Raw genomic sequence first — 10,061 nt, 5'->3', positions numbered from 1 at the left:
TTCCCCGGCCCCCCTTTTCCTGGCTGCTGCTCCTGCCGCTGCACCCGCAGTAGTAGAAGTACTGGCTAGCACCGGGTCTTTTCAATACAATTGGACATGGGTCCCAGGAATTCAAGGATGTACAGTTGAAATTAAGTGGTCACATAGAGAGGTAGAGGGACTAAAACGGGGGACCTGTGTGCAACTTGGATTGAATTAGGGGGACCTCGTGGACCTTCAAGGGCTGCATAGGTCGTTTGCTAGGTTCTCCTATTTTCTCGATCCCCCTCACCCCCTCTCATCCCCAAATATTTTCTTGTTGACTGTTAGATGCTCCTTTGCTTGCCTTCCTTTACCCTTTAATTGAAGCTGAAGGTAGAGGGAGGGAACCGAATCACATGATTTCTCTTGGAATACCAAGTCATTTTTCTTGTGTCTGCTTTTTGTCCTCTACTTTGTCTGCCTCTTGGTTGTTAACGGAATAAACATCGAAGCCCTCATCTATTAGTTCGATAGATTCCAGCCTTTGTATATGCTCCATCTTTGGCCTTGACAAGTAGCGTCTCGTATCAGGAGGTTCTCTTCATTTCCATGTGCAACGTTTCCCTGTGAGTAACATGGTGGTGCTAATTTGTTCTCATGTCTCTAGGTGTCCGCATTTCGTGAGAGCAAGTCCGACGACAGGAGATTCTACATATTTTCTCCCACAAAGACACTTCATTTGAAAACAGATTCGAAAGATGACCGTGTCGCTTGGATCGAGGCCTTGATCTTGGCGAGGAGTGTTTATTCGCTCAGGTCACTCAGTGGAAGAATAACTTTTGTGCAGAGTGATGTTTCAGTTTCCACTGCAAGGCTTCGAAATCGGATGCACCAGGATGGTTTAAACGAGAGTCTTATACAGGACTGCGAACAGATTATGCTTTCGGAGTTTTCAAGCTACAGAAAGCAACTGAAGCTACGCTATGACGATCATCTAAGCTTGTTCGGATCTAGCAGACACCATTTCGAGGTAAGAATGGCTGCGTGTGTTTCTTTTGAGGCCATGCAATTCTAAGAGAAAATGCTTATATGGAATTGATAGGTAGCAGGAACTGCTAATGCCTGAACCTAAATAGTGGAGCTACATCATATGCTTATTGGTCATATGTTTTTGCTTATCAGTAAATCTCATATGGAACCTTTTACTTAACTTTGCAAAGGTTACTCTCCTTGAAAGGTTACTCTGCTCTTTTTTCCTGCAGGAATTTTACATAGTGTATTACACGCCTATTTGTGCAGGAAGGTAAAGATGGAAATATAATACAGGGGGCGTTGACAAAAAATGAATTTTCTAGTTCCCGGCATGGAAATTTCAGTGGTATGATTTCTTAACACATACTAATCAAATTACTGCACTGTGTTAGCTGCATGCATCTACTTATGTGGTGCTTGCGTCCTTCTTTCAACTGTCTCTGTTGGATGCTTTTTTAACCTTTCTCATTTAGTTGTCTGAATTATTTGGATGTGCTGCCTTATTTCCTAAAGAAAGTAAAGAAACTGTTGCAAGTTATTTTTAATGGAAACTGCTGCAAGTTTTATTTTTCCGGAAGCTGTTGCAAGTTTACTACACTATCGCCTATAATCAGCATGCCTGAGTTATCCCATGCTCTTGCATTAGCTTTTCTAATGATCCAGTGATTTGTTTTTTGCCCAGAATATAGCACAACAGAATCTGATGAATTTGAGAAGCAAGATGGTGGTGAATTGACTTGTGAAGAGGACTCTACATTCTTTGATGCTGCAGACTACTTCATAGAATCAAACAGCAGATCTTCAACAATGTCAGATTCCACAGATTGTGGTGTACACAGTGCTACTAACATAGATAATCCAGGTGGCCAAGAAGCTGTGGATATCCAAATTCAAGATTCTAACAACATGCTACCTGAAATCAAACGACGGAGTAAACTACCAGAACCTACTGAGAAAGAGAAAGGAATCAGCCTTTGGTCCATTATTAAAGATAGTGTTGGCAAGGATTTGACACGAGTATGCCTTCCAGTTTACTTCAATGAGCCACTTTCATCCCTCCAAAAGTGCTTTGAAGATTTCGAATATTCCTACCTTCTGGATCAAGCCTATGAATATGGAAAAGTGGTAAGATCACTAATACGTTTATGGTCTTGAATTTCTAGGATATTCAACTGTTTTATGATGAGTGTTTTCGGAGCAGTAACAGTAGTCACCAGTTGCTTTTCTTGTTTGTGGCCACATGGGAGTTAACATTGATTACGGAATAGTGTTAACGTTGATTGAGTTCTGCCACAAATTTATTACGAATGGGGCAGTTTATCTAGTAACACAGATCAGTGGATATTTGTCTTTGTACATATTGTATTTTTTATCTGGTACTCCCTCCGTAAACTAATATAAGAGCGTTTAGATCACTAAAGTAGTGATCTAAACACTCTTATATTAGTTTACAGAGGGAGTAGTTTTCTTCTGATTTGAAATTTCCATGTGCTGAGGTTGTGAAGTGTTATTACAAATTTTACTCATGTATCTATTGCATTTGATTTAGGGGAATAGCCTCATGAGAATCCTGAAAGTAGCTGCTTTTGCGATCTCTGGCTATGCTTCATCTGTCGCGAGACCTTGCAAACCATTCAATCCATTGTTAGGAGAGACTTATGAAGCTAATTTTCCTGATAGAAGGATCCGCTTTTTTGCCGAGAAGGTCAGTTAGTATTCTTTCTTCTACTTATGCAAAAAACTCTGTTTTACTTAGTCTGTTTAGTCAAAAGCTGTTGGAGTATATTTGTGTCCAAAATCATGCAATTTCTTCTGTTTAATAGCCTCTTTTGTTAATTTGGGAACTGAACATTGGTATCTTAATAGTCTGAAACTGTGCTTGCGAGGCTTTTAATTGCAGCATGTTGCTGTTCATCATTTGCATGGATAGGTTAGTCATCATCCAATGCTGATTGCCTGCCACTCTGAAGGCAAGGGCTGGAAATTCTGGGGCGACAGCAATGTAAAATCCAAGTTCTGGGGGCAGTCAATTCAAGTTGATCCTGTTGGCGTTTTGACAGTGGAATTTGATGACGGTGAAATCTTCAAGTGGAGTAAGGTGGGTGGCATGATAAGACGGGACACTCACGGATTGGAACTATATTCAAAACTGAATTCTGCCTGTCACATGCTGATGCGTTTTCAGGTGACAACAACTATTAATAACCTCATTCTTGGGAAGCTGTACTGCAACCATCATGGAATTATGCACATAAAGGGGAATCGGCAGTATTCATGTAAACTCAAGTTCAAAGAGCCATCGCTGCTTGACCGCAATCCTCACCTAGTATGTTTTTCTTTGCCTCCTATTTTTACAGGTCATCTCATATTTTATCGTGAGAGATGTGATTAGCACCTTGTATTCCTCTGAGCACAGTACCTCCTGAGTTTCTGACCAATCTGTGTTAGTCATACCGTACGTGGCCTAGTGTAGCATATTTACTTGGACTACGATGCAGACATATGGATAGTTAATGCGTAGTTTTCATGGATTTAATGAGCAAAGCACGTTCCTGTATCACTTTATTTAAGGAATAGGTCGTGTAAATATCCCGTCCAAACTTTCAATGCAAGGTTACAGACCCCTGCCCTGAACTCTAGAATCAATTTTGCTAGAATTATTAATTGACCAAATGTGTGTAGATACGATGAAACTATTTCATTCTCATGATGATCCGACAGCTTGTAATGGGGTGCTTACATATTAAAGTAGGGGTATTACACATTACAGCCATGCTGTTTAGCCTGAATGCTATTGTAAACAGTTTTCCCCTATTTGAATTTGTGAATGTGTAACTGTTTCTGGTGGATCCCTGTTCATTCCTTGCATACACCTTAATTTCCTAAGGTACAAGGCTTCGTGGAGGACAATGATGGAAAGAAGGCTCCATTTTTAATAGGAAAATGGGACGAAAGTATGTACTATACAAATTTAGATACTTCCAAGGTCAAGAGCGCCGATCAATTGCAAGGTGCCTCCCTACTTTGGGAAAAGAACAAGCCTTCTCCCAACCCAACTCGTTACAATCTATCTTCTTTTGCGATCACATTGAATGAGCTGACCCCAGAGCTTCAGGTATTGGCGTGGTTGTAATCTATGTGCGTAAATACTCCATAATCCATAATATTCTGTGAAGACCTAAATAACGTAATTTTTTGACCATGGTAAAGGAGAAACTCCCCCCTACTGATTCACGGCTAAGACCAGACCAGCGGCATTTAGAGAACGGTGAGTATGAGAAGGCAAATACAGAGAAGTTGAGGTTGGAACGGCGGCAAAGAATGGTATGATCTCTTCCTCCCTCGCTTGCTGTCTGTCTGAGAAAGTTGGTACTAGCTAGTATAAATCACTTGCCACGCAGTTTCACTATATCTATTTTCGTCACAGTCGACTAAACTTCAAGACAATGGTTGGAAGCCTCGATGGTTCGAGCAGGACGCAGAGGACGGGGCATATCATTACAAAGGTGGGTACTGGGAAGCAAGGGACGAAGGACGCTGGGACGGATGCCTCAATATATTCGGGGAGTTCTCAGAAACGTGAACGATAGGCATTGCAGCAACACTTGGTTCATCCACCCCAACTGCAATGCGACCATCGTCGTCGGAGCAGCATTGCGCCCCAAGGCATCATCGGGTTGAGGAAGAAGAGGAGAGAGGAATGCAATGCAGTGGCCAGTGGATATAGAGGCATTGAAGAAGAAGGCCTTGCCGTCTTGAATGGTAGATAGATATGGATGGCGATGGTCTCCGGCCCTTTATTAGTACCTAAATAATAATTCAGCCATTCTTTCGTTCGTTTGTGTTGTATGCTTGTTGTTCAGTAGTCTTTTCCTTGTGGGATTGGCTGGTGAAGCAACTCTTATCTGGATGTTTCGTAGATCGTAGTCATTTGTAGAAAGAAAATAGAGGATGAGTTTACAAAAAATTACCATAGAGTGGACAGATAATGGCATAAGCTCGGCAAAGAAAATCCCATTCGTTGCTTTGCTGAAATGTTTGTTACATACTTTGTTCATATACTATTATACTGTATGCTCGAACAAAAGAAAATAGTAGTACTAGTTAGGTAAATTAACTATTAGGAGCACAGAACCATTTTCGTTTGTAGTAATATACGTGGACTCTTTTGGTTCATAGGATAGGATTATCATAGGAATAAGAATCTTGTAGGAAATGAGATGACATGTATCTCAAATCCTATGAGTAAGAATAGGAAACAAGATGTCATTTGATTGACACCAAATGAATTTTTTCATTGAGTCTAGATTCTTTTTTATTTTCTTATGAAATGTGAAGGATAGGAACCAATCTTATGTAAGAATAGGAATCCATTCCTATGAACCAAAGGGCTCTAAAAGAAAAAAATCCTATAAGAATCCTATCCTTTAAAATTCCTATGAAATTCTTCTAAACCAAAGGAATAATATTTTAGCTAATATATTACTCTGTCCGTTCCAAAAAGAGTGTCGTGGCTTTAGTTCAAATTTGAGCTAAAGCTGAACTAAAGCCACGACACCTTTTTTTATCGAAGGGTATTAGACTGTATATTTACATAGAGCTTCTGTATATAAATGTATATTGTATTTATACACATTGTATATCCCTATATATATAAAGAGCCACATCCGTATTAGGGTGCCGTTCCCCGCAAAATAATAATAATAATAGGGTGCCGTTCAGTTTCCCACAACCCTAAGTTTTAGGTGGTATCAGTTTAGGTTTATGATCAATGTCTTCCGCCCTCGTCCCAATCACCTTTGCCCTAGCCGCCGCCGTCGTTTGTTCTGTCTCGCCCGCTGGTCTCCATGGCTGGTGCCTCCAGGCCGCCGCCTCCACGGTCACCGCTGCCTCCTCCAGGATTCGGTGATGCCGCCGCCTTGCCGCAATGCTACGACGCCATCATCCCGTCCCCTCCTCCTGGCTGGGCTCCGCCGCCGCTGCAGGCCTATGGGCCTCCCGTGCCCTACGGTGCTCCATCCGCGGCCAACCCCGGTGGCCGTATGCCGCCATCGGCCCACGGCGCCACCTCCCTTGGCGTCCAGCAGCAGCCGCCGGCCCCGAGCGCCACCTCATACGGTGTCCAGCAGCCGCCTCCATCCACTAGCGTCGCCCCCCTACGCCGCTTCAGCGCCACCGCCGAACCCCGGCGCTGCCACGGCCAACCCGTGGCTGACAGCGCCCTACGACCCCTCTGCCCATTGGCGTACACCTACCCGACGGCCCCGACGTCCTACGGTGGTCCATCGACGGAGTTGGTGGCTTCTTCCGTGCACCCGAGTGTTTATGCGCCACCGCCATCTTCGGACCCTGTTGTGCCTACTACGTCGTTTTACTTTGCGCACCTGATCCTGGTGAAGCTCAGGACGGATAACTGCTTGTCGTGGCGTGCTCAAGTACTGCCACTTCTTCGCGGTCGATATTTGGAGGGCTATGTTGATGGTACACTACTGTGTCCTTCGCCGTATCATCCGGCGCATCATGTTTGGGTGGCCCAGGATCAAGCCATTCTCTCTGCTATTCAGTCCTTCCTCATGGAGGGAGTCTTGTCGCTGGTCATCTTCGCCGCTACGTCTCGGGACGCGTGGGCAACTCTTCATATTAGTTTTGCTTCGCAGTCCCAGGCGCGTGCTCACCGTCATCGACTACTTCAATAAGGTGACGGGTATGGCTGACACACTTGCCTCCATCTGCTAGGCTCTTGGTCCAGAGGAGTTCACCTTTTATGTGCTCAATGGACTGGGTGACGACTGATAATTTGGTGGAGAATATCAATGGTCGTGACACTCTCATCCAGCCGTGTGAATTGTACGCGCGTCTCTTTGCCACGGAACAATGCATTCAGGCTCGCCGCTCTACATCGAGTTTCCCTTCTGCCAACGCTGCAATGCGTGGCAAGGGCAAGCCCTACAAGCCACCAACTGGTGGCAAACCTCCGTCGGCCGCGCCCAACTCGCGGAACTCCACCACCTCCGCGGGCGGCCGAGGCCATGCCTGCTCACCCTCATGTGTGGACTGGGTGACGACTGATAATTTGGTGGAGAATATCAATGGTCGTGACACTCTCATCCAGCCGTGTGAATTGTACGCGCGTCTCTTTGCCACGGAACAATGCATTCAGGCTCGCCGCTCTACATCGAGTTTCCCTTCTGCCAACGCTGCAATGCGTGGCAAGGGCAAGCCCTACAAGCCACCAACTGGTGGCAACCCTCCGTCGGCCGCGCCCAACTCGCGGAACTCCACCACCTCCGCGGGCGGCCGAGTCCATGCCTGCTGCCCCTCATGTGGTGCTCAGGTCCCCTGCCGGCTATGTGGGCTTGATGGCCACCTTGCTTCCCATTGTCATCGTTGCTTCAAGCAGGATTTTTTGGGGATTGGGAACAATGGCAAGGGTAATGAGAAGCAGGCTGCCCTGGCGAGTCATGAGCAGGGGCACACTCCTTCCTATCCTGTTGATGCATCGTGGTACATGGATACGGGAGCTACCAATCACCTGACGAGTGAGATGGGCAAGCTCTCTACACATGAGCCGTATCGCGGACATGATCAAGTTCGCACCGCTAATGGGGAAGGCATGCACATCTCACATATTGGCCAGGCTTCACTTCTCACTCATCGATTTAGACAATTGCGTCTACTTAATGTCCTTCGAGTTCCCTCTGTTTCACGTAGTTTGCTATCAGTTTCTAAACTTACTCTTGACAATAACGTTCTTGCTGAATTTCATCCTTTTCATTTTTTTTGTCAAGGACCGGGACATGAGGGACGTACTTCTTAGAGGTCGACTACGCACTAATGGTCTTTATGCACTTGGTGTGCCACTAGCTCCTTGTGCTTTCAGTGGTGTTCGTGTGTTTTCATCACATTGGCATGCGCGCCTTGGTCATCCTGCCACTCCCATTGTTCGCCATGTACTTCATCGTCATGAGCTCCCAGTTGTGTCCAATAAACATGTTGATGCAGTATGTGATGCCTGTCAACAAGGAAAGAGTCATCAGCTTCCTTTTTCTGAGTCGAGTCGTGTAGTCAATAAACCGCTTGAACTTGTGTTTTCGGATGTATGGGGCCATGCCCAAACCTCTGTTAGTGGTCATAATTACTATGTCAGTTTTATTGATGCTTATAGTTGGTTCACTTGGCTTTATCTTCTCAAGCGCAAGTCTGATGTGTTTAATTTTTTCTTGCAATTCCAAGCACATGTTGAGCATCTGCTCAGTCACAAAATCATTCATGTGCAATTCGATTGGGGGGGGGGGGGAGTACCATAACCTCAATGCATTCTTTAATAAGCTTGGAATTACGCATCGTGTGTCTTATCCTCATACACATCACTAAAATGGTGTAGCTGAGCGCAAGCATCGCCATATAGTTGAGACTGGCCTCGCCTTGCTTGCTTGTGCCTTCGTCCCTTTCCGGTTTTAGAGTGATGCTTTCTCCACCGCCTGTTTCCTCATTTACATGCTTCCTACACAACTCCGTCAGATGAAAACACCACTTGAACTCTTGCTAAATGAAGTTCCTGATTATACATTTCGCAAGGTTTTTGGGTGTGCGTGTTCACTAAAAAAAGACACATCCATGACATTTTGGGCCGAACGAATTTTTTTCTGTCATGCTTATGACACTTCTACGATGATAATTGTGACAAAACCCGGTACCATCATAGATGTGGTGGGCTCCTACTTCTATGACAAAAAATCATGACAGAAAATGAGCTTTTCGTCCTGGGCGGGCTGGAGACGCACCTGCATGACATTCTTTGGGCCGTCCATGACGGAAAAAATCATGGTAGAAGCGAGGGCGAGGAAATTTTGGGGAGTTCCCGGTTACGGTGGGTGGTCGGGGCCGAGCGATGCACGGAGGGATTGCACGTTTCTCTCGTACACGAACACGCGTGTGTGCGAGGCATTGAGCTCTAACTGAACCTGAGTGAGGCGTTCGCTTACTAAACCCGAGCGATTGCACTAGCTACGTTACTGAACTCGAGCGATCGATCGATCCCTTGGTTGTTAACTGAACCCGATCGAGGGATCCCGTCGCTACTGCTACTAACTGAAGCCGATCGAACCTGCTGCCTCTTGATGAACAGTGATCGTGGGGGTTGGTTGAACGAGTCGAGACATACGTGGTTGGGGTTGGATGAACAGTTCACGGTGAGGGTTGGATGAACAGGACCCCGTGGTAGTAGTAGGCCGCTGCCGCTGGATGAACAGGACCCCGATCGAGGAGGCCGGTGGAGGGTGGATGAACAGGACCCCGTGGAGGCTCCATGAACAGTAGCCGGTGGAGGGTTGATGAACAGGACCCCGTGGAGGGCTGGTTGAACAATAGCCCGTGGAGGCTGGATGAACAGGCCCCCGTGGATGAACATTAGCTGGTGGAGGCTGGATGAACAGGCCTCCGTGGATGAACAGTAGCTGGTGGAGGCTGGATGAACAGGCCCCCGTGGATGAACAGTAGCTGGTGGAGGCTGGAGGAAGTCAAAGACGGATAAACAGTAGCAGGTGGAGGCTGGAGGAAGTCGACGGTGGATGAACAGTAGCAGGTGGAGGCTGGAGCGAGGCAGTAGATGGTGGATGAACAGTAGCCCGTGGAGTCCCGTTTTGCGGTACGCCACACCCCTCCCGATGAACAGGACCCCGTTTCGACCATAGGCGCTCCAACACAAGTCTGTTTCCTCCGTTTTGTGGTACGCCACACCCCTCCCGATCAATAGGACCCCGTTTCGACCGTAGGCACTCGAACACAAGTCTGTTTCCTCCATTTTGCGGTATGCTAGACCCTTCCCGATGAATAGGACCCTGTTTCGACCATACGCGGTCGAATAGAAGGCCCGATTCCTCCGTTCTGTGGTACACCAGACCTCGTTTCGGTTGTTCCGTCCAAGCCGGTTGGCTTCTGATGAACACGACGTATTCCGTTGCCTCCCGATGAACATGAGCATTTCATTGCCTCCCCATGAACACGACGCGGTTTCTCTATTCCGACCCAGTCAGTTGGCTTCCGATGAATAGAACACCGCTGCTGCT

At 46.3% G+C, this 10,061-nt stretch overlaps 1 protein-coding gene across 5 annotated transcripts; it reads left to right on the top strand.

Moving 5' to 3' along the window:
* The first annotated feature begins 90 nt into the window (after positions 1-90).
* LOC125532091 (oxysterol-binding protein-related protein 2A-like) lies at positions 91-5,037 on the top strand. 5 transcript variants are annotated; one of them, XM_048696266.1, is made up of 10 exons: positions 91-243; positions 629-991; positions 1,261-1,339; positions 1,676-2,118; positions 2,543-2,698; positions 2,924-3,091; positions 3,179-3,319; positions 3,881-4,108; positions 4,204-4,317; positions 4,421-5,037. In XM_048696266.1, the coding sequence occupies exons 2-10, from the start codon at positions 848-850 to the stop codon at positions 4,574-4,576; spliced, it is 1,629 nt and encodes a 542-aa protein (XP_048552223.1). In that variant the 5' UTR covers positions 91-243; positions 629-847; the 3' UTR covers positions 4,577-5,037. The 5 variants fall into 5 exon arrangements, with proteins under 5 accessions (XP_048552223.1, XP_048552227.1, XP_048552226.1 ...); XM_048696270.1 differs by having other exon boundaries at positions 93-243; positions 1,224-1,339; XM_048696269.1 differs by having other exon boundaries at positions 217-231.
* Positions 5,038-10,061: the final 5,024 nt, after the last annotated feature.

This window comes from Triticum urartu, unplaced genomic scaffold, assembly GCF_003073215.2.
Source record: "Triticum urartu cultivar G1812 unplaced genomic scaffold, Tu2.1 TuUngrouped_contig_9018, whole genome shotgun sequence".
In the NCBI taxonomy this organism is placed as follows: domain Eukaryota; kingdom Viridiplantae; phylum Streptophyta; class Magnoliopsida; order Poales; family Poaceae; genus Triticum; species Triticum urartu.
The sequence above is the reverse complement of the archived record's forward strand: the minus strand, read 5'-3'. Positions and strand labels throughout refer to the sequence as shown.

Bases quoted from the DNA above. Each gene is read 5' to 3' on its own strand.
- LOC125532091 (XM_048696266.1), top strand. From the start codon at position 848: ATGCACCAGGATGGTTTAAACGAGAGTCTTATACAGGACTGCGAACAG. The intron at 2,119-2,542 runs GTAAGATCACTA...CATTTGATTTAG, and splicing joins CCTATGAATATGGAAAAGTG to GGGAATAGCCTCATGAGAAT. The intron at 3,092-3,178 runs GTGGGTGGCATG...ATGCGTTTTCAG, and splicing joins AAATCTTCAAGTGGAGTAAG to GTGACAACAACTATTAATAA.